Source organism: Sardina pilchardus, chromosome 1, assembly GCF_963854185.1.
Source record: "Sardina pilchardus chromosome 1, fSarPil1.1, whole genome shotgun sequence".
Classification (NCBI taxonomy): Eukaryota; Metazoa; Chordata; class Actinopteri; order Clupeiformes; family Clupeidae; genus Sardina; species Sardina pilchardus.
Window position 1 is genome coordinate 45,995,314 of NC_084994.1, and position 24,609 is coordinate 46,019,922.

A 24,609-nucleotide genomic window follows, 5' to 3' on the forward strand; every position below is an offset into this window, starting at 1 on the left:
GTTCATCAGGTGTATCTATCCATCTATCCATCAATCTATCATTTATTTATCTATTTAGTCAGTTAGTTAGTTATTAATTAATTAATTAATTAATGAAGCATATGGAGTCTCTATGAGTGAGTCAGGGTGAGGTCACTCACAGCGCTTGTCCACTACGTAGTCCCCGGGGCAGAACTCGTGGTTGTCCAGGTGCTGGATGGGGATGAGGTCATTGGAGCGGATGACCGTCTCCAGTCGGCCGTCCTTCCACATGACGTCAGCCGAGGTCACCGTGGAGACGACCTCCACCGCCACCCTGCCGACAGCAACAACACAGAGGGGGGGGGGAAGGGTTGGTGTTAGGGTCATTAGTGAAATCACCTGTGTTGAACCAATACAGCACAGGTAGAACCAATACAGTAATTTCATGTGTATTGGCCGCATTGTGTATCATAGTGTTTTATGTTTAACTTAAAAAACTAAACCATATTAATACCACATTAACTGCCCCTATGTATTAACCTCATAGGCGAAGACATTTTGCTAAATCAATGTATAAGTCGCGGCTAATAGTTGGGAAATGACGGTACACGGCAGGACTTTTACTTTCTGAAGGCGGACTTGTACTGTACACATCTCAGGTTATAACGGTCACACGCTAATTGCTACACCGGCGGAGGGCAACGCTGGCATTTGTTAGCCGGGCGGAGCCGCCCGAGAGGGCCAGTCTGCTGCTGAGAGGAGAGGCAGCCGGGGGGGGGGGGGGGGGGGGGGAGAGACGACGACAACGATTGGCCGAGCGGGAAAGAGCAGCGCCGGCCGTCTCCAGAGGGGCCCCCCCGAGAGTGCGATCGATGAACGGCTCCTTTGTTTGGCCGCGCCGCTCGATGCCCTCAGCCACCCGCTGAGCTTGCTGCTGCTGCTGCTGATGATGATGACGAGGATGATGATGAAGACGATGAGATGATATGATACTCTAGCGGACGGGCGATGCGCCCGGTCGGCTGTGTCAGGCACTCACTCACTGCAGCAACGATGCTGTGTGCCCGCAGACCCAGAGTGCCCGGGCCCCCTGCGGGGCAACTGACCGCCCCCAGAACTCTTAACCAGAACGCCACAGCCTGCACCCTCTGCCCTTCAATTATACAGTACATAAGAAACTGACAACAAGTATGTCTACTGGCATCAGTCCTTTCATTGCACCCATCTGCAGATGTAGACTTCAACAACTTCCTATTTCAGGTGTTGCAGGTGACTGCATGCAGGGTGAGTGGCAGCAGTGTGGCCGGCCAGACTGTGGGCCCCTGGGGAGAGCGGACATTGACACCAGCTCAGCTGGGCTCCGGCTGCTCAGAGCGGCCCCGTCCACAACAAAACCTGCTGAGAAAACTGCTCCTCGTGACATTCTTTAAGGCATTTGCTGCAGTTCCTGTCTGTCTTGGCATCCAAGGTGAAGCTTAAACAATTCCTCCAGACTGCAGAGAGAGGGGAAGGGAACGCGGTCGGGCAGTCTTAATGAGGACTGCGATGGCAAGGGATGATACCCTGGAATGCCTTCTCAGCAGTGTGGGGCTTTTTTTTGCAAACAGCAAGCAATTCCACTGGCTCTAAAGTGAACACCAAAATCTAGCATCGTGTCCTGAAACAGTACAAATGTAACCCCAAAAAAGAATCACCAATTACAATCGCATGAAGCAGGGAGGTTTTCTCCCCAGCGTTTAACAACTGCTACCTTTAGGAATCTCTGCAACTATTTTCAAAGACAGCCCTGTGCCAGGTTAATGGGCTCTGATGAAGATGTAACCACATGGACATGTTAGCAATTAGCTGCACTTTTCTTAATTAACATAATCAATCAATCTAAACATCTGCGCTCCTCTCTAAATTAACATAATCAATCAATCTAAACATCTGTGCCCTGTTCCTTTTTACTGCATGACCAGGCTTCTCCCGTCAAGCACAGGACCGTTACCAGAAGTGCGGTGGAACATCACATTTGACTGTTTTTGCCTTTCTCACAGTATGCTTTATGGTTTGTATATGATAGTATTTAGCCATTTTCATTAGGCTGTATTGATCGAATCGACATTGTTGTTTATTATTGCCATTCTCCTTAATGTAGTTTTACCAACTTTTTGAGATAGATTTTATAGAGCTTTTTGGTTAAATGTAGCTATTGTATTGTTGTTACTTGTATGTCACTTTGTACAAAAGCATCTGCTAAACACCATAACTAGAACCGTAACAATAACATGGCAGGTTCCGTTTGCTGAAGACGCCTGCGCAGCATGGCCTTCTCCTCAGTGCAGTGCAGTGCAGTGCAGTGCAGGGCGCTCACCTGTCGCCGGGCTTGAACTCGCGGGAGAACTTGGTCCTCTTCTTCTTGTGCTTCCTCTTGAGGTTGCGGATGGACAGCGGGATGCTCTTCTTGCGGTTGTGGCCCAGGCCCGTGCTCTGCAGCGAGGCCGTGGAGCTGGCCGACGACGTGATGGAGCTGGTGTCGTCCGTGTCGTCCGCCTCGGCGTCCGAGTCCAGCTCGCCCGGCGTCTCGCCCTGGCCCTCCTCGCCCGCCACCGGCGCCACCGCGCGCTCCGTCTGCACCTCCTTGTCCGTCACGCCGTCGGGCCGCTCCACGGGGCCGTTGTTAGGGCAACGGGGCGCTGAGGGGTCCTCCGCTATCCCATCATGCTTGGCCTCCGTTGGCTTTTCACCTGAACACGCACGCACACACACACACACACACACGAGAGGAAATGTGAAGGCCAGAACTGAATTTACAGACGTAATCTCGTTCTCTGATAATAAATAAACCTCAATTTCTCACAAGAGAAGAGAAAGTAGCCAAGTGACTTGTAAACACGTTCTTTATGCAATGCTTGGAAATCTCAAAAGAAGAAATCCGGCGAGTTAGATCTCAGTTTCTCAAGGTCACAGACTACTGTCGGGGCTAAAAAAAAATAAGCTTGGCTGTAGCAACTTGAGCTCGATAAATACCGATTGTTTTCGCTTTTTTCTTACCGACTGTACTCGGTGACCTCGAGAAATTGAGATTTATGTGAAAACTAGCTGCATTTCTCCTTTAAATCGGTCAGAAGCAAAGTAGCTCAACTTGAACCATTTTTCTTTGATATTCCAGTTCAACTTGGGGTCAAGATCAGAGATATTTGACTCCGAGATGCCATATGTACCGACGCCCACTGCCTGAGAGAGGGAATGAGTCACATACCGTCGGCGTGGTCGGGCTTGTCTCCCGGCTGTAGACGGTTGCCATGTGAATCTGCACTGTCTGCGGACTTCCTGCCCAGCTCCTTCTTGAACATCCGCTTCAGCTGTTCGCACAACACCAAACACATACGCACGACGTGAACATAAAGAATGGACGGACACAAGGGCAGAGTGACCTTCAGCGGGACAAGACACTTCAGTAAACTACAAAGACGAAGGGGCAGATTACAGTTGACCCTTGACCCCAAAGAGGCTCAAAGCTCCTTCTCAACCTCTCTCCTCGATCCTCAATGCTCGGTCCTCCAGGCTTTTTCCCACTGATCTATAACTAACACTGGATAGACTATCCCATTGTTCAATCATTCATTATCTAGATCAGTGGGAACGAGGACCGAGGAAGGAAGGTAGGATCATGGAGGTATTATAAGAACTGGAGAAAGTGAACAAGTCCCGCCCCCATTCATTTCAATGGGAATGCTAGGCTAGTGAAAATTGCCAAAATTGAACGATTTTTTCAGGCCTCAACCATGGATTCAACATGGCGTTTCAAGGGGCTTGTTTCCGGTGCCATTTTACTTCGCCAATTAAGTACCAGGTTACTGATTGACGTAAGGTACAGAAGAAAGCTATAAGGAGAGCTTGTGCCCACACTAAGCTCGTGCATGAGCTGAGCGTGGAACAGCCACCAATCAGCATGAGGAGAAATGGCACCGGACATGATGTATTTCTGGAAAACGGCGACGAGGAAGTGCCTTGCTAATTGGCGAAGCTAATCAGTCAAATCCTGACCCCCTGGGTAGGATAGATAAAATGACGAATGAGAGAGGCCCATACGCACCCTCCTGCAGACGGGGTCCTCTGGGTGCACTGGCGCCCCCTCTGGCCCCTCGCAGGTGATGCGGGTGGCGTCCACCTTCGACGGGAACACGTAGAGTGCCCGGTCCCCCAGCTGCCTCTGCGTGTGGTCATAGTAACCCAACCGCTTCACTCTGGAACATACACAGCGTTCTTAGACTCCAAGGTGATACACTGTACAGTAGATTTAACAGTATGCTATTATATGAATGAATACAAACATCACTTGTTGAAGAATGAAGTGACTGTGCCCTCATTTAAAACATCAAAAGCAAATGCTAACTGCTCTTAAACTTGTTGGTTGATGCGGTATGGTGGTTGCTGTTGCAGACGGTCCCCATTGAAAATCAGCAAAGGACACTCAAATTATTGGGTGTGATTATACCAGGCTAGAGCTACTCAACAAGAGCAGCAAAATAAAAAAGTGTGTGCTGGACATCTCTCTCTCTCACTCACACACACACACCGCTGTGTTCAAACCACGGCTTGAATACAATGAGCGGTCTTGGCTGCAGCAGTCCATTTCAATGTCACACAGTAACAAAGGCGGCTGATGAAACTCGCCCCTGCACAGCATGGATCCGTCTGGTGCAGCGAGTGTGTGTGTGTGTGTGTGTGTGTGTGTGTGTGTGTGTGTGTGTGTGTGTGTGTGACTGACATACTTGCAGAGGTTCTCCTGAGTGATGGTGGAGGGCGGAGGGTAGACGCTGTCGGAGCCCTTGGGGGAGTAGCTCTTGGTGATCCACGTCACCTTCAGCTCCACCACCTGCACCTGTGGGCCGAGGTGGAGAACACGTCTCTTTAGACCAGTTCAGTTCAGCTCAGCTCAGCTTTAGCTTAGCTATGTTAGCTTTTGGCTATAGGGTAAATACAGTAGCTGCTAGTAAATGTTGGGCCTTCATTATAGTTACTTATATACAGTTATCATGATGAAATGTGAACATGTCTGAATGCACACATGAAGGTCCATGAAAGTGAGTGAGCACATTTAAATGAGTCCAGTCACCATCTAAATTAATACACTTCGCATATGTATTTGCTAGACATGGTAGTACGTTTTTCAAGGTAGCAAGTAGCAACAGTTGGCCCTTAACAAATCAGATATGGGATGCAAATTGAAAACAAGGTGCTCCAGTCGAACGGCAGGTGAGTTTGTGTGCGCCTACACCTGTGCGCTTGGCTGGAGTCCACCTACCTCTTCGACTACTACTCGGAACTTCGTCTTCTTACTCAACACTGGCTTTACGCCATAAAGCCACTGCACGTTGGCAAACACCTTCGACGGGCCGATCAAAACCTGACCCGGGTAGAACCCGTACGCCTCGTCGAAGAAGAGACCCTAACGGGGGAGAACCAAGGGATGAAGAGAGGGAGGTTAAAGAAAGAAAGAAAGAAAGAAAGAAAGAAGGAAAGGAGTGTGAGCTGCAGCATGACATAAATCCTTTGAAAAAGGAGAGGGGGAAGAGGAAATCGCCGAGACTGAGGCTTCACTCACAGAGTCACTGACGTGAGGACAGACGTCGTAGAGTTTGGACCCGTCTTCCTCGCTCATTGAACATCTGAATTGAACAAAAAAAGACACAATGTCATGCACGTGGTGTCGGAAAATGTATGGACTCCATATAATGGAGTCGCATCGAACAGCTGTTAAAAGACTGATCCAATGTAAGGAGAAACGATAGACATACATGGGAGAAAGCCAACACAAGTCAAGTTACCTGGCTCCATTGGAAAGCTTCAAGATTATATTGTTGCTCAAGTCGTATACCTTCCCCAACCAGAAGTCGTATACTATGTAATCCCCATACATAAACGTCTGATGAAGAAGAAGACGACATTGTTAGAATGACCTGAGAATCACCACAGCTACGACATAAACCCATTTCTAGAAAAAAGGTTAGCGGAGACATACTTTCACCAAACGACATCAGTAACGACACAGTTAAACGGATTAACTAAAATAAGAATCAACAGGTTAAGAGGGGAGGGTCTCACCCATATGTGAATCAATAGGTAAGAGGAGAAATTCTTACCCATATGTGTTGCAAATCTCGACTACTGACAGGATATAGGACACAGTTGGTTCCAACCAGCTTCACTGCACACTCAATGTTAATGTTGGTGACTATGCCACACTGTTTATCCTGTGGGGGTGAAACCAATACGCAGAAATGAAACAAATCTCACGAACAAGCTTTCATTTACAGGCACTGCTGTGCTTAATCACTGCATGACACGCTGGCTTTGCCTATTAGGCTTCATTTTTACACATACGAAATGAATATGATCATTTTCAAAGTTCTGGAATTTGGGCGCACGTTCATATCCACATGGGTCAACAGGGCCCGGTTCAGTGATAAGTCATCAGTCTCATTAATTAAGACCCAATTCATCAAAAGCTTCCACGGTTTTAAGGGAGAAGCTTAATCAAACAGTGAGCCAACGATAAAGCACCAGAGTTGAAAGAGAACAGAGAATGTAGGAATGAGTGTGTATGTGTGTGTGTGTGTGTGTGTGTGTGTGTGTGTGTGTCTCTGCATGTGTGTGTGAGAGGGGCTTACTTACATTGGAATTCAACCGTCGTACAAAGTCTCTAGGCACGATGGATCGATCTTCAAGTTTGAGCTGAGAGAGAGGGGAGGAGAAAGAAGAGAAGAGAAGAGAAGAGAGGGGTGAGTGCTGGTGGTACGAGTGTACAGTCAGTCACGAGTCACAGGCAGTAACCACACTTCAGATCTCCTCTTCAGCCCTCATGGATGGGGCCCCCAGCCTATCATAACCCAATGGCCTAATCCTTCTGCCACTGTGGGGAAAAACCACGCCAACAGCATGAGCTCTAACCTAGACCCAACTTCTCCTATTCACATGATTCAGCTACTAACCACTTGCATACAGTAATACAAAGTCCCTATTTGTGTTTAATAGCCGATTAATCATGTCTGTAATTGCTTATTTAGCAGCGTTATGCTTATTGTGGCAGCAAAAGGCCTGTACGGATAAAAGGTAAGATTCCAAAGGACTTGTTACTTGGCTATGACTTTGTGTGGCAGTTGAGGACATCAAACCTAAAGCAGCAATGCTCTGTGGCCGAGCTCATCACACCAGCACAGAGCTTCAGAGAGTCCTGATACATCGATTGGTCACACTCGGAACGTCCAGTGCAGCAGTCTGTGACCAACTGAAGTTTCACTTTCACACCACAATGCAAAATAGCTTCAACATAGATCTAGGCTACAGATGCAGAGTTTTACTCTCTCGCAGGTTTCTAGATGGGTTTCCCATTTACCAGCAAAACCAGATGCGTGGGCAGAAGCCGCTTCATGGCCAGCCACAACGTTATGAAGTTAACCTTGTAGTCAGTTGCCATGAAGCTACAATCGCCATTTCTTGTATACCCCTGTTGTCTCAAAGATGGCAACATCTCATTTCAGAGTTTGTGGCTTATTTTCATTACTAATAGAACATCGTCTTTTCGTTTTTTGGCCAAGACATGCATTCTTTTAGGGACATTCTCTAACCATGGTGATTTCGAATGGTGCAGTTTTCGGCACAAAAACTCATTGTAAGCTTTCCATCGAGAGCACTCTATGGTGCTTTCTGCCTCTTGGCTGTGCACGCATGTTTTCGTAACGTTGCATAGAAATCCTCGTGTAGTCAAAACTGAATGAAACTGGCTCTCGTTGGAAGGAGTCTCTGCGGGGCACAGGCTCACTAACTGATGAATTCACACACACAGCAGAAAGAAGGGCACCATTTTGTACTGTGGAGCAGACGCTGGGGAGAACGAGGGCTCAAAAAGCAGGCCATGGAGCTGGTGTGGGCAGCGTAGGCAGGCAGCGTAGACTGGCCACCGACTGACTGACCCATCACAGGCTCACGTGTGCGGTGGCATTTCCGAAAGGCCACCCCAGAAAAAGGCCCGCGCTCTTCAGAGCAATAACGCGGGCGCCAGATGAAAGTGGCAGGTAAGGCCAACTGGCCAAACGAGAAGTGCCAGTTTGGCAGCTCATGAAAACAACACAGGGCCCAGATGCCAGCTTGGCAGGCGGCGGCAGGTGAGGCAGGGTGCCGCATGAGAGCCGAGAGCACTAGCGCTGTGCACAGATGACTCAACGCGTTTCAAACGCTGGGGAGGAGAGAGGCACGCCAGCTTTTCTCAGGGGGAGCAAATGACCATGGGGGGGGGGGGGGTGACTGAAATTTGTATTCCGCTACACACTACAAACCAGACAGAGGCGAAGCTGCAATTTGTAGGACCGTACACAAAAGGGCAGATTCGATGCAATTCGAAGATACCCAGACAGTTGTCTGAGGAAATAAAAGTCTGACTGAAATGAACCAAAGGAAACAAAAACAGAATATACTAACACAAAATGTTTGAAAGGAAATCTGAGGCACTCCCATGTTTTAACGGAATAGCCGTGTGAGACAAAAGGCCTTTTAAACATATAACCCTTGTGAGTGTGCTTCATGCCACATATTTTCTCTAAAACATTTTCAACTATTTGGATCCGTGAAACTGAAGAGCACCGGAGAGACTCAGCCTTACACCCTTGCAGCATTCCTCGAGTCCTCGTATTTTCTTTACGGCTAATAAAAAAAAACCTTTTTGAAAACCACCCAAACTTCAAAGACAATGAAACACCCCAACACCACATATTACAGGTCCCACGCTGAGTGTGATGATGATCCCTACAGTAGGGCCATATTTGGGAAAAGCCACGACCCCTCCCCTTCCCCCTAACAATCCAATAGGGACGTCCACAGACAAGTTGCCATGGCGAAGGTGGAGCAGATGTCTCTCCAGCATCTCCTGAGTGTGAGAGCATGGCCCTGCAGGATGGGGAGGCACAAGAGGATGATGGGGGAAAAAGTAGGGTGTCGGCGGCACATGGCAAAAAATAAGTGACCCAAATTCATTGCCTGTCTCGAGAGGAGCCTCGCTGGCAGCCTGCGGGTTATCTGCAACTGTGCATCTGTATGTTTTGGATAAATATTTGAACAGAGGGTGATGTTGTAAGCAACAAACGAGGCTCGAAGTGAGTGTCACAGCACAGTACCGCCAGGCAACTCACTGAATTCTAAACAGGCCAAATCTGCAGCTACCTCATAATTAGGACCCCCCACCCTAGCAGGAGGAGGAGCATGAGAGTGGAAGTGTGGTGAGAAGCAGGACATATGCTTCATTCAGTTTGCCTGAGCCTCAGGCCACTCTGGGGGATGAGAGGAGGGGGAGGGGGGGGGGGGCATCTTGGCATGACGGCATCGTCTGGGACACATGTGCCAGGGAGGGGAGGGTGCCGCGGAGGCGACGCCCGCATGGGGGTGCCTGACTGGCTTAGCTCGGATCAGCACGATGCGGCGTCATAATGTATGGGCACGCACCGCATATCAACAACATGGCCTGCCAGCTTAACGGGGAGGGGGGCAGAAATCCACCGCACAGAATGCGCCGTGTATGGTCTTATTTGCCTTAGGCCTTCCCATCCACTGGGACCTGGGTGTGCTTCTGCCAGTAAAAACCCAATGATCCTTGCTACTGTTAAACGTGGCTAAATTTAGTGAGTGTGTGGGTGCTGAAGATAACATTTGCAAAGTTTTAAAAAAAGGCCTTCAGACTGACAGGCTGCGCTAAGCTTTAATATCATGGAGCCCAATGAAACGGAAGGGGGAAGAATCACACTCTGTACAGCAGACACAGGAAGAGAGCAGTACCTCCTCTATCTGCAGAGAGATGAATGTCACTGGCGCAATAGCACCGCAGCTGTATCTCTTGGAAGATCTGAGAGGTGTTGAACCTCAATTACACCTCAATCTCGACTCCAGTAATAGTTTTATGATCACAAGGTATCAGGTACCTAAAACAGATCGGCAGCCTCCAGCCCTCCTCCTCCCCTCTACCTCTACCTCTCTGCTTCTCCTAATCAGTCATTCTTGCTGAAGTCATTTTCACGTTTAAGGACCGTGGCTGTGATTGTATGATGTGGCACATCTTACGGTAGGGTAAGCGATGCTAAGCGATTACGGTGTTACCGCTTTTGTAACATTCAACATCTCCGCACAATCGTTGCTACACAGCCCCAACTCTATGAACTGGAAACAAACAAAGTGGGGGCAGCCTGTCGCCAAAACAAATACACCCTGAAATTTAGGGGGAGCTATCTGGAGGGTATGTCAAGTATCTGGCTTTGTGACAAACCTGGGTAAGTTAGCCTCCTAATAGAAGAGCTGTATGGCTTCCTTCTCCAAACAAAACAATGACAAAGAAAGGTCAATTTTGTTGGACCTGTGACAATGACAATAAAGACCTATTCCATTCTATTGTACTCTATTCAATGCCATAGCACTTCTTCCACTGTTCATACAGTAAGTAATGTTAAAAATCAATCGATTACAACTAATCATGCAAATATTTACCTGATAAAATCAATGATGCATCTGTAAAAGTGTAAAAGTGACAACTCCAATAATGAAGTATTCTCATTTTAAATGTGCCACTAGCCTAGCGCCCTTACAAACATCCATGAGTCATACTTGAGAATTTCAGAGAAGTTTACAGCCTTCAAGTGGCCCTGAGCTGCCTCTCTTCTGTCTCACACACAGAGCACCAGCCCTGAGACTCGGGCATCAAAAGCAAGGTGACAGCAGGCAGCGTCTCCCCTCCTCTCCGGCTAATTAGCTCAGTTTAGCGGCGGCGGCCCTGCCTGCCACACCAGCCGCGGAGCCGAGCGAGACGCCACGAGACGAGATGAGACGAGACGAGACGACAGCATCGCTCGCCGACAGGCCAGCCGAAGACAGACGGATGGAGGAAGAGAGGAGAGGAGAGGAGGAAGAGAGGAAGGGAGGTTGGAGGGGAGAGGAAGGAATGCGGCAAGATCCCAGCGTGTGGAGCCACATGCTAATGAGGATTCTGGAGCTGGATGGTGAGCGTTGGGAGTCTGCCCAGGATCTCACGTGGGCCACCGCCAGGCCACAAGGCTCCACTTCAGCTGTGGGGCTGCACCAGAAGGCCATCAGCACAAGGATGGACGATACGAACCCTCATCACTAGGGTGGACAATACTAACTCTCATCACAAGGTCTGGATGGACACTACACTGAACAGTACTGACCCTCATCACTAGGATGGACCACACAAACTCTCATCACTAGGTATGGATGGACCACACTAACTCTCATCACTAGGATGGACCACGCTAACTCTCATCACTAGGATGGACCACACAAACTCTCATCACTAGGGTGGACCACACAAACTTTCATCACTAGGTATGGATGGACAATACTAACCCTCATCACTAGGGTGGACCACGCTAACTCTCATCACTAGGATGGACCACACTAACTCTCATCACTAGGATGGACCACACTAACTCTCATCACTAGGGTGGACCACACAAACTCTCACCACTAGGTATGGATGGACCACACTAACTCTCATCACTAGGATGGACCACACTAACTCTCATCACTAGGGTGGACCACACAAACTTTCATCACTAGGTATGGATGGACAATACTAACCCTCATCACTAGGGTGGACCACGCTAACTCTCATCACTAGGGTGGACAATACTAACCCTCATCGTTGGGATGGACTGAACTAACTCATCACTAGGGTGGACCACACAAACTTTCATCACTAGGTATGGATGGACAATACCAACCCTCATCACTAGGGTGGACAATACCAACCCTCATCACTAGGATGGACAATACCAACCCTCATCACTAGGGTGGACAATACCAACCCTCATCACTAGGGTGGACCACACTAACCCTCATCACTAGGATGGACAATACCAACCCTCATCACTAGGGTGGACAATACCAACCCTCATCACTAGGGTGGACCACACTAACCCTTATCACTAGGATGGACCACACTAACCCTCATCACTAGGGTGGACCACACTAACCCTCATCACTAGGGTGGACCACACTAACCCTCATCACTAGGGTGGACCATACTAACCCTCATCACTAGGGTGGACCACACTAACCCTCATCACTAGGGTGGACCATACTAACCCTCATCACTGGGGTGGACCACACTAACCCTCATCACTGGGATGGACAACACTAACTCTCATCACTAGGATGGACCACACTAACTCTCATCACTAGGATGGACCACACTAACTCTCATCACTAGGGTGGACCACACTAACCCTCATCACTAGGATGGACAACACTAACCCTCATCACTAGGGTGGACCATACTAACCCTCATCACTAGGGTGGACAACACCAACCCTCATCACTAGGGTGGACCATACTAACCCTCATCACTAGGGTGGACCACACTAACCCTCATCACTAGGGTGGACAACACCAACCCTCATCACTAGGATGGACAATACTAGCCCTCATTGGAATGCTCGAGTAATTTTTGCCCCCTCTTCCGCAATCAAGGTGTTTTAATAGACTTCTTATAATTCCATTTCATATCCAGTCTCAAACCTAATGACTAATAATTATCTTCACAATTGGGCCAAATGAGTTCACCTGTTAGCGTGTCTGTCGAATGAAAGGGTTCTCTTCAGTTTGAGGAGGAAGAGAAAGTGGCGATGGTGAGGAAGGGCTCTGCCAGGAGATGCCACTTCTCGTTGGCATCCTGCCCGAGCGGAGTGTCCCGTGGCCTGGGGGCGGGCAGGCTTGTAACTGGCAATCTGCAGCGCACGAGCACTTCATTTACTGATTTGAGAATTGATTGGGCAGACTGCGCGGCTGCCTGCGCTCTTTCGGGCCTTTAATAGCTAGTTAATGGAAAGGTTACCCTGCAGCACCCACACACACAAACACTACAAGGGCCTCCTGCAGCATGTATGTGTGCTTGTGTTTGTGTGTGTGTGTGTGTACTATATGCGCGTGTGCGTGCATGTGCATGTGTGTGTGTGTGTCTGTGTGTGCACGTTATATCAGTAAATCTGCTGAACTACCTACCAGATGACAGCACTCTGGGTCACAGACCCAAATCACCACAAAACAGGAAACAGGAGGCTGGCCCATATTATCGATTCCCTCTGCATTCCACGCCTACTGTAATCTTTCCCAAGCAGCCCGTCTGTCAACCTCCCCCCCCCCCCCCCCCCCCCCCAACCCCTCCCTGCTCCATTCTGGGTCGAGGACAGAGATGTCGGAGGCGAAGACAGATTGGGCCCGGCCCCCCCTCAGGTCGGCCGTTTTTCATTAGGCACTCACCGCCGTCCTGATGAGGCGGCCGCTTCTCCCTCAGAATTCACCGCGGCTAAAAATCAATAACGCTTCACGGGACTCCAAAACCCACCCACGGCGCTAACGCTAAATGTAGATCTGGCTTAGACCGAGCTCATTTTAACGGTTTACTGGTGTAATTAGGCGCTTGATTGTTGCCGTCGTCCACCATGACCACAACTGTCCGAATGTGAGCATAAAAAAGTGGAGCCCGGGTTTTTGCTGTTCTATTTCCCATTATAGTCCACAAGGTCACACAACATGAAGCCATTTCATCCATGAAGACTAGCCAGCTATCGCTAATGCTGCCCTGCTACGATGCTGGGAGTTTCTGAAGCGTACTGCAGCTGGATGTCATGTCAATCGCTTAAAAATAGATGGCGATGGCTGATAGGAGAATGTGTGTGTGTGTGTGTGTGGTGCGGTCATTCGCTGAGCTGCCGTCTAGCTCTCGCTGCGAAGACGCCGGTGAGGGAGTGATTGAGTGTTGTGAGGGGGACGCATCAATCTTGTCCCTGTCTGGCTGGAGACAAAAGACCTCCCAGCGCTTGACGTTTCCCTCAGCATGACACCGCCGTCACACGCTCACTTTCACCACTGGAGATGCACACACAGGCCGCAGTGCTTTCAATTACCTATTAATAATACACACACACACACACACACACACACACACACAGCAGTGGTCAAAACAGACTCACATGGTGTCAAAACACGAAAAGACCAAACAGGTAAACAATAACTTGTCCTTGATTATGTTCCAGCCACTTCTTGTTTGCTAATGTCTGCTGGAGCGGCCGGTCAGCCAAGAGAAAGCCTCTATTCTGTGCCTGAGGAAAGGTCAACGGCCCAGGGGCCAGAAGCACCTGATGACCTGATAATGGGGGTTCAGGAATGATGTTTACTGGGAGCGCGGGCATTGTTTACACACCAGAAGCTGCCAATTAACAATGCACAATGGTGATGCACAATGCCATTATCAGAACAAAGAAGCAACCTCCTGCCTGGCAACAGGCAGACTGTTCTGCATGATGGTGGTGGTGGTGGTAACAAGGGGATGGAGAGTGAAGAGGTGTGTGTGTGTGTGTGTGTAGGTGTAGGTGTGTGCGAGAGAGTGAGAATGTGTGTGTGAGTGAGTGAGAGAGAAAGAGAGAGAAAGAGAAAAAGAGAGAGAAAAAGAAAAAGAAAGAGAGAGAGAGAGAGAGAGAGAAAGAGAGAGAGAGAGAGAAAGAAAGAGAGAAAGAGAGAAAGAGACAAAGAAAGAGAGAAAGAGAGAGAGAGAGAAAGAGAGAGATGGGGGGGTTCTCCTGGACCTTCCTGCACACTCCCTCTGCTTTAACTCACATCCTCTGCGGCCAGCAGTTTTTCACGGCGCTAAAAAAAGACGCGAGAACAGAGATCCCTCCGGGTCACAACAAAATTTGGATAATTAATTGAACACCTGACTGCGGAGGGTCTTTTCAGGAAACCACGCACAAACTACACACACACACACTCTCTCTCTCACACACACACACACACACGAAAACAAAGACTTAGCGACACGAAAGGAGAACAGTGTCCCGGCGGCAGATCAGCCCTCGCCCTTGGCTGCACCCACTATGAGAGGCCTGTGGATTGATTACAGGGATCAATAGGAATCCGCCTGTCCCAGGTTTGTTTGGACATCCTGGGCTAATGAACACGAGTCGCTCCCCTGGAGGCCCTGGGGGAACGGCAGCGCTACACAGCGCTACGCAGCACAGAGCACGCCAAGGAGCGACAGAGAGATACGGAGAGAGAGAGAGAGATGGAGACACAGAGAGAGATGGAGGGAGAGAGGGGGAGAGAGAGAATGACAGAGAGGGGGAAGGAGAAGGTGAGAGTGATGGGTAGAAATAGAAAGAGTAATGGAGAAAGATAAATGGAAAGAGATGGAGAGAGAGCGATGGGGAGAGTGAGAGAGAACACGATTGAGAGAGACAGAGAAAGAGAGAGACCGCATGGAGAGCTGCAGCTGCGGAGGAGCCACGCCTTAAAGAGCAGACACTCCCAGACCTGTCTACACACACACACACACACACACACACACACAGATAGACAACCAGAGATAGTCCTGACTGCACCATGGGACAATGCAGTGCTCGGCGACCTTGCTGTTTCTCTGGGTTGTCATGAGCTGCAAAGAAACATGCAGCCAGGTAGGACACACACACGCACACACACAGTCTCTCATAAAAATAAAAATAAACACTAACAGACACACTCCACTAAGATGTGATAACAATAATAATAATAATAATGTGGCTGGAGGATCCCCACAACTGTGTACAGCCCAACCTGTTGTTACATGCCAAAGACAAGGGCACTCACACAGACACATCCAAAACAATAGACAGACACTCAGACAGCACAAAGCCCCCGCCAAGCCCTGGTGCTGTGCCTCGCAACACTACTTTAATGGAGGTACCTTGTGAAATGTACTCTTTCAAAATGAAACGTGTTCCTCTTTAGCCCATTCAACAGGTTTTGTAGTTTTCGCAAATTCCTACTTACAGACAAACAGACAGACAGACAGACTTGACAGTCTCCACTGAAAACACCAGGGAGGTTACAGGCAAAGTGCCTGAATGTTGCTGTGCTGCTGCAGCTCCCAGTGTCCTAACCTTAACCCTTCACCTGTGCTGGTCAACTCCCAGACGGTCCCAACCGTAACCCTTCACCTGTGCTGGTCAACACAGGCAGGTTACTGTGGGACAGTCGTGACGACACGGGTCAGGTTTATTCTCAGCGTCCGACCGGCTCAAAACAAGCTGAGGTCAGCTTCCGAGTGGAACTGTGTGTCGACGATGCTATATTAGGTCAATGACTGAAGAGGTAATGACCATGCGTGATGTTGGGGTGTGTGTGTGTGTGTGTGTTTGTTTGTGTGTGTCAGCGCACATGGAGGTGGGGTCAGGGGGACAGGAGGAGCAAGAGAGAGAGAGTGAAGGAAGAGAAAGATGGAAGACAAGGGAAAGTGTAAAAGCAAGTGTAAGAAAGAAAGAAAGAAAGAAAGAAAGAAAGAAAGGAGGAGGAGGAGGAGGAGGAGATGGAGAGTGTCTGATGCATTATCTTGGGAGAGGCAGCTTTTCCACATTACATCACTGGGTTGCATCCTTGGGGAGGAGAGTGAGAGAGGCAGAAGGAGGGAAAGGGGGAGGGGAGAGAGAGAGAGAGAGAGGAGAGAACGAGAGGAAGACAAAGACGACGACGCCACTACTTGGACAGAGCAAAGGGAAGATGTCTACACCTGCTTGTTTGTTTTGACATCCCGGCGCGCTTCGGCCGTCCTTCCCCACGCGCCAGCAGCCGTGACCTCTCGACCCCTGAGCCATCGCGCCGCCCTCCACCCCTCCCCCTGCCGCTCTGAGTTTGACCCCTGTTGTCACGGCCGTGCCACGCCTGCACCAGAACGCTGTGTGAAACTGCCAGCAGACACTAGAAGCCCATTTCTAATCACACACACACACACAAAACACAAACACACCCGCACACACACGCACACACACACACACACACACACACACACACACCCACACACACAAACAAACACACCGAGCTGGCGGTCGTTGGCACTAGGTCAGCCCTGCTCGTCTCTGGGCGCTGGCTGCATGGCAATCTGTCACCGATTAGCCGTCTGAGGTGGAGGGAGATTACGGCCGCCTCTCCCCCTCCACGCTCAGGACTTAAGGCCAGCCGAGCGCACAACACACCGGCCTGCCCTAACGGCTCACCCCGCGGCGCATGACACCGCACCGGTCAGTCAGGCTGCTCAATCATCCCCTGTCGTCCGTTTCTTAACAACGATGGAGCAGAATGTGCATGCTTGCACTCTAAAGGCCCTGGACTGAGGGAAGGGGGGGGGGGGGGGGTCACAGATGTGAGTACACTGCCCTTAGTCCTCCTTAAGTCCATTAAGGTCTTAGCACCGATATAGCCAATGTCAGGCAGAGCAGCTCTGGCCAGGAGCTGAAAGCTGCAGCCATGCCAGTGAGGCTCTCCAAGACCAGTAAACACAGAACACCACAGCCAGGGAATAATCATGGGGGGGGAGGGGGGTTCCTACGGGGCCGAGGAAGATGGATGTTAGTGATGCGCGGTTCAGCCCATTACCCGCGGATATCCGCGGGTTTACCCGCGGGTCGGGCGGATTTGGGTAGGCCTAATAGTTTTTTCTAAATATTGCGGGTGGGTCGGGTCAAAAAAGTAAAAATGCACATTTCTCACTTGTTAACTTCCGACATATTAGGTGGCGATGCGCCTGCAATACAGGAGGTGTGGTCGAGCGCAAAACATAATTTCTCCTAAATTCAGCACCCAATTGCGCCATGCGTGACTGACTGAAAAAGTCAATCGCGCATTCGCTACTTTATGGACATGGAGCCTAATGATCTGGGATATCGAAGGTTGTGCACAATGCGAGAACACCTCGCTTCTGTCATAGGCTACACGAATAAACAGCTGTGCTTGTTAAATGCTTGGCAGTGTTAAACGCAAAAGTAGGCTAGCCTATGAAGTTGCAAGGGGAAATATGAATGGCAACTTGTTATGAAGATGAGATTTAACACTAGCTATGTCTAGGCTGCAGATTATGAATGGTGTGGAGGAGCGCAGATTGTCAAAATGACCGATCATTGTAACCCGCTGTTGTCCTCATGTGGGCTAATTAGGCTAGGAAAGACGTTAAATGCGTTTTTTCCTTTCCGCGGGTCGGGTCGGATTTGGGTCACAATTCGAACATATTTTTGCGGATTGGGCGGGGCGGTTTGGATCTCCTGAAAAGTCGGGTTGGGGCGGGTTTTAAAAAAAGCCCACCCGCGCATCACTAATGGATGTGGGTGGGGTCTTTCTGTCATGGGGGGTTGGCAACACTTGAGCTGAGCTGGCAACGGTTTCAATCGCAGGACTTCTTTGAATAAAGATGCATCCCCCGCTGATGGCCAGGCAATTGATTTTGTTTGGTGGCACAAACAAATAAAGCAACTGAGGCACAGAATGCATGCATGCAAATAAGCTTTAAAGAGAAACGAAAACCCTGTTATACAGGATCAGACAGGAAAAACACGGCGTGGATTCCAAAACAAAGTCTTAGTATTTCCGTCACGTTTACAGACAAATTAAATTCCTGTCAGTCACTCCATCCGCGGGATGCCGTTCTCAAGGTGTCTCGACGTTCAACTTCTGCAACCGCTCGACTCGCCGCATGTGCTTATTTACGTTTCGAGCAATTACTCAGATTAATTGGACAACGCTGAACAAGGAAGGGGGAGAGAGAAAGAGAAAAAAAAAAAAGTGCTGCCACGGCCTAAATAGATTCGCTGACAGGAACATGCTTCCCTAAGTGAAGAGAAAATGGAAATGTAAAAGCCTATTTAAAGCGATCGCCAGCCCTAATTAGGTGGCGGCTATCGGCAGCCCCGGCACTGGCAGCGCTCGAACACCAGCGCGTACACAAAAGGGCCGGCCTGCAGGGGCTTGGCTGGTAACCAGTCGCCAGGTTCATCCAATAGCAACACGCGCACTCGCAGCCCACAGGATGACTGTGCAGAAAAAAAAAGCAAGCGAGCGAGTTGCGATGCTACATGCTAACGAGCGCTCGTGTGTGTGTGTGTGTGTGTGTGTGCTGCGTAGGTTAGGTCCTGGGCCGGGGGGGGGGGGGGGGGGGTGGAAGCATGGCAGATGCCTCATTGAACCCGCCTGCCTGGGAGGTGTTTATGGGTTCAGTGACATTTGACTCAAGAGGCCCCCACCATCAATCACTGGCACTGTTAACTCCATTTCCCTGAGTCGAGCGCGTGCAGAAACCTGGATGGGGTGGGGTGGGATGGGATGGGATGGGATGGGATGGGAGCGCCCTGCATTCGTCCACACTGGTGCTTAGGACATTGCCAGGAAAGACGTGACTCTTCTCCAAATTGCTTTGGAAGCAGCAGCGGTGTGTGTGTGTGTATACGCAAGTGTGAGTGTGTGAATGTGTGTGTGTCTCACAGCATCTCACAAATATTAAACAGCTCTGGCAATAAACATTCATATTCACCCACGCGAAAGCCAACCTTAGGAGAAACAAAACGAAAGAGCTGGCCACGCGGTTGGAGGCTATTGTTGTGAATGCTCCTGAGGGCCGCATGAAGACCGAGGCTGCGTCTAAAAATGGGGTGTGTGAGAGACTGGAGCGGGATAAGAGGCAGGAGACGCCAGCTCTTCATCAGGGGCTAAATTTAAAATAAAGAGGGGCCAAACGAGCTAATTAGCATAGCCTCCATCTGGCCCACTGCACCCAAGTCGACAGCAGACCTGGCCACATCACTCTCACCCACCCACCCCCCCTCTCCTTTCCATCCCCTCTCCTCCCCATCCCCTCTCCTCCTGCTGTGTCATCTCTCCAATCCTCCCCCTCCCTCCTTCTCCCGCTCCATCCATCCCCGGGGGATGGCCTGCCGGACAGGGCGTTGGCTCCTCATGACTTCAGCGGTGATGGGGCACTTAGCCTCTTCAGGCCTGGGGTGGGGTGGGGTGGGTTGGTGGTGGTGGTGGGCTCTTAAATCAGCTTGATCAACATGCCTTAACTTGATCAGCCTGCCCCACTCTCACTGTTATCTTAGAAAGCGAGACTCGCAGAAGAGCATACAGTCAAGTGTGCTCACTGACTTCTCGCTTTTAGGGACAGAATTTCACACACACACACACACACACACACACACACGCACAAACACACACACACACAGTCCAAGGTGGTGAGGAGGATAGAATGCCTTAGCGGGCATTCATTAAATAGGTTTCAATCAAAGCCGTGTCTGTGCAAGTTGTGCAGTGCCCCGTCTTATTAATCTGAAAAGTGTCTGCCTGCCAAGGATGAATTTCCACAACAAACAAATACTACAAGGCGGTGGGATGTTTTTTCAAAGGAGAAGGCATGTCCCGCTCAATAGCTGATTTTCATTAACAGCCCCTGTGTTGGACCGCGTGCTTGTGATCTCTATGGAGACCAAGGACTCACTCTGATGGAAGGCAACAAATATGTGTCGCATAAAAGCAATCACCTCCCAATGCCTCTACAAAACAGGGTCTTACTGCCACTGTAGAAATGCAACCCCTAAACTAATTGGATTTAGGCCCATCAAAAGGAGTTGAGGACTGCTGTAAACAGTCCTGTCTGGTGGTACATGTCAAAGCAAGGGGAGGAGCAGCAACAACAGCAGCAGCAGCAGCAGCAACCCTTGTTAACAGATGGTGGAAAAGTCAGGGGTTTTGGGGCGACAGCAATTCTGGCAGCGGCGGCTGCAGTCCAGGCCTGACAAATGGCCGTCATGGGATGCAGCAGCAGCACCAGATATAGCACAGTCATCCCCCAAAGATGCCCGGGCATCACTCAGATGGATCAATCTGACCTTCCTTCTAATGGTCTCTCGCCTGCAGCTAATCTGTAGTCGACATACAGCAAATTAGATGCAACTTCTAACCAACAAATATTCAGCAGAGATCTCGTCACTCAACCTTTCAGCCATCCTGAACAGTAATTGGTTCGCAATTATTATAGGGTCAATGAGAATTCACAAACCCACCCCACACAGCCCGGCTTTGATTGAATGACATTTCTAGAACAAAAAAGCCACCGAAGAATCTCAAGGTTGTGTTCTCATGGGGATATAGGTTCCAGACATCAACAGAAGCGAGGCGTGGTTTTTTTTGTAACCTTTTCCTTTTATAGAACTATATAGCATCGCAGCTTGGCTGAAGCTTGGCCGATGGCTAACGGGTGGAAGTCAGAAGAACAGAGTCTGTTTACAAACTGCCACGGACTCCCATTATTCCTCCACAGCCAACAAGATGAGGCTTTGTCATGGGCCAGAGGCCACACACCAGACTCAACCAGAGCGTTTCACGTCCACACAATGGACTGCAATGGGATGCAAGAGCTGGAGCACCTTCTAGGCCAGTCATGCTATGTTGGGACTCTGGTAGTCCCTGGCTGCATCTTTCCTCTGCCCCAGCAATTTGTCATGCATGACCATCCTTTGGTCAAAAAGCTGTGAAGATCCTCGCTGTGCAATTTGCATGATGTGACAGAGCAATTATGTGCTGGAGAGAGATGTCAGACTGATTGTGTCAAGTTTAAATCCTAACACAGCATTAATTAAACTGTTTTTCTACCACCGTGACAGTGATATGCAATTCCAGTAACAACCTTTTCCAAACGCCTCATAGTTGCACGCTGAAAATGGCAGTGAATGCTGAAAAATATTATGATTCTGATGGTCTTTAGGTGGCTTGCGTGCTCGGGACTTTTATCAAGTCAGCAAATGTGGACAGGATATGTCATTGTCACGTTCAAAGTTGTTTGGCAGGATTCCATCAATCGGGCAATGGGTTAACGTTAGCTTTTAGTGCACGGACCTTAGCTTAACTTGTCCTGTATGGAACATGAATCCCTGCACACTTCAGTACACTGCTTGACTGATGCACTGATCCTACATGCAGTCCTTACCATGGCCTGTTATAGTTCTTCCCGTTGCATTTAGCGAGTAGCTGGTTGACAACCAATTTGTTTGAGCTGACTAAGTCAGGTAGCTAGCCAGGCAAGCTAATGCATCAGTGCATTCCTTGCCATATTGTCCATTCCCTTGCGACCTTGCTGGCTAACTACTTCATATCGGGTGTTCAGCGAGGCGTTGTTCTGGATAAGACCGAGTTAGCGATAGTCAGCTAATGAGCACATCTTACGTTAGCTAGCTAGCTGACTAAAATGTTGGTGTGGTGCTGGGCATACTGGCTAACAAACGAACAAACGTAATGTTAGCATAACATTTCCCGGGCGTGATGCCCAGCCAACAATGAAATAGCCTAAATATGGTGAGAAAGTAGCGCTACATTTTACACTTTCAAAAATTACCTTGGTTTCATGAACGTCTTGCTTTACTCCATCTGGATACCACTGCACCCGAACGAAACCTCTTCCCAGAGGCCGTGTCCGCGAGTCCGCAGCACCGTTTTCTGTATCAGAGTTACCGGAGACAGCACATACCCCACAGCCACCACCACCTCCTTTACCTCCGCCATCGCCCGCTATGTCCACATCTATGTCCGAATCGGAGTCAAAATCATCCTCGCCATATATCATTACCACAAGGCCAAATCGGACCGACCCACGATGCCGACCTGAGACTAGGTCGTGGGTGAAAAGGAGTCGTTCAGATCCTCCAGCTGAAGGAGAAAGCGCCATGGAAGGAGGCTCGGATCCTGGGCTAGCTGCCGGGGAAAGGGCTGGAGTTGGGGATGGGGATGCTGCGTCTGTAGCCTCCGATGCCACGGGTTCCGCCATCGCTGCTGTTGTCGGGGAATGATGCGAAAGAGCGAGAGGGATGGTAGAGAAGGGATAATGAGCAGAAACCTGTAACCAGGGACCTGCACGTGTTTACGTCGGGACGTAGCACCGCACGTCGGTTATGTAGAAGAGACGAAGCGAAGCCCTTTCAAAAGAGGGAGTGGAATAACAGCCTGACAACACTTACAAGATGTTAACAAACCTGCAACGACATAAGGGCCACCTGTCAGCCTTTACTCATTTATTTTAAAAAATCAAGTCATCCAATTATTTAGTTAGCTAGTTTCATTGAGTTAAAAGGCAAATTGTGGATTTTAGTTTGACGCATAGGCCAACATAGCCAATTTGAATGCAGAGAATATAGCAGGTATAATCGCACAACTATAATAAGAACACATTAGACAATTATATTTTGTAGGACAAAACACCGGTAGTAATAGCCTATTCAACAATAAAGCACATGTTCAGCTCCACCCACGCAACATGGTAAATTCATTTGGCCGCACGGTGTCAGTATCGTTGTTCTACATGCGCGCTTCATCCCTCCTTGTCTGTGTCTCATACTTCTGTCAGTAGTGCGCGCTGAGCGGCGTTGTACCCACTATTCGATGGTTAGTAGCCTATTGTCCCAATAGCTGCACAGTATACTTAAATTAAGTATGCTATTTGATGTGTGCAAGTTGGCGATTTGAGAAGAATCTTTAGCCGCAGTCTTCACTAACTGGACTGACATCTGTAACTGTATCTGAGTAGGCTACTTTGACTAACGAGTGGTGCATGTTACTAATAAGCCGACCAGAATACAAAGGTGGTTACACAGAGTGTTGTACTTGTGGGTTCTTAGCAGTTCAGTGTTCAGTCGAGGTTGTCTGATTGTCGAGGTCCTCCTGATGGAATTTTCCTCAAGCACTCTCAAACAAGCATGAACACATGGCGACCAGTTTGCCATTGGAGTCATGGCCTAATTATAGAGGTCCATCATTCATCTACCATTCACCTAAAGTTTGCCAAATTTCATGCTATTTCTGCATTGAGATCTAACACTGGAAGTAGCCTATAATGCATCTTAAAAATAATTTAGATTTAGTAGGCCTAGTCTAAATTGAACACATGGCGACCAGTTTGCCATTGGAGTCATGGCCTAATTATAGAGGTCCATCATTCATCTACCATTCACCTAAAGTTTGCCAAATTTCATGCTATTTCTGCATTGAGATCTAACACTGGAAGTAGCCTATAATGCATCTTAAAAATAATTTAGATTTAGTAGGCCTAGTCTAAATTGAAATGAACAGATGCCTTATTGGGGAAAACTGTCAACAGGTGTAAACATTGTCTATAAATAATATAATCCATGTTCCACAAATGTAGGCTCTAATCCCCGTTAAAGTTTGATGATTGTTACCGGAAAGCTAAAGGGAAAATCACGGAATTAGTTAGTCATCAATCGTTTTGAGAAGGATTAACGAAGATTTGTTCCATCAACAAACAGTCTGATAATGACATGTGTGGCCATAGTTTAACAACAGGAATGTAAGATAACACCACTAGATGAGTTTTGAAAGTGAACTCGTGGTAGTCAGGCAATCAGGGGCCCATACATTAAGAAAAAAATGACGTGCTACTACTGACAGATGCGTCACCGCCAGTAAGAACGTGCGTAACGGTTAGGAGGCGAGATAATCTCAATCCCAATCCCCAACAAATGATGTAAACACGCCAGTTGAAAGTTTTCGTGAAAACAAACTGTAAATTGGTCATCACGCCCCCACTTATGTCAGCTCATGACTAAGTGCGCTTAAGCGCCTGCAGTATAAATACGCACGACTTGCTCCACCGTGGCACAGTTTTACGCATTGATCTTGGCAATCAGATGAACAAGTAGTTGGGTTTGGCCTACAGAACACAGAAGACGGAGCACCGAGGAACAGAAGCAAGTCAACTATAAAAGGGCTTCATTTTCAGGAAAAAGACAACAATCCACTACA

General features: G+C 48.9%; 1 protein-coding gene across 1 annotated transcript in view; it reads right to left on the bottom strand.

Moving 5' to 3' along the window:
* The window catches only part of ube2o (ubiquitin-conjugating enzyme E2O), a 33,224-nt gene extending 10,510 nt beyond the window's left edge, over nucleotides 1–22,714 (bottom strand). Inside the window, exons 1-11 of the mRNA XM_062546186.1 lie at nucleotides 22,190–22,714; nucleotides 6,625–6,684; nucleotides 6,093–6,203; nucleotides 5,778–5,875; nucleotides 5,555–5,618; nucleotides 5,255–5,398; nucleotides 4,722–4,831; nucleotides 4,043–4,193; nucleotides 3,206–3,308; nucleotides 2,318–2,690; nucleotides 141–295 (exon numbers count right to left, since the gene is read on the bottom strand). Of these exons, the coding sequence (XP_062402170.1) occupies nucleotides 141–295; nucleotides 2,318–2,690; nucleotides 3,206–3,308; nucleotides 4,043–4,193; nucleotides 4,722–4,831; nucleotides 5,255–5,398; nucleotides 5,555–5,618; nucleotides 5,778–5,875; nucleotides 6,093–6,203; nucleotides 6,625–6,684; nucleotides 22,190–22,618 (1,798 nt within the window). The 5' untranslated portion in view covers nucleotides 22,619–22,714. The remainder of the gene's footprint in view (nucleotides 1–140; nucleotides 296–2,317; nucleotides 2,691–3,205; nucleotides 3,309–4,042; nucleotides 4,194–4,721; nucleotides 4,832–5,254; nucleotides 5,399–5,554; nucleotides 5,619–5,777; nucleotides 5,876–6,092; nucleotides 6,204–6,624; nucleotides 6,685–22,189) is intronic.
* Nucleotides 22,715–24,609: the final 1,895 nt, after the last annotated feature.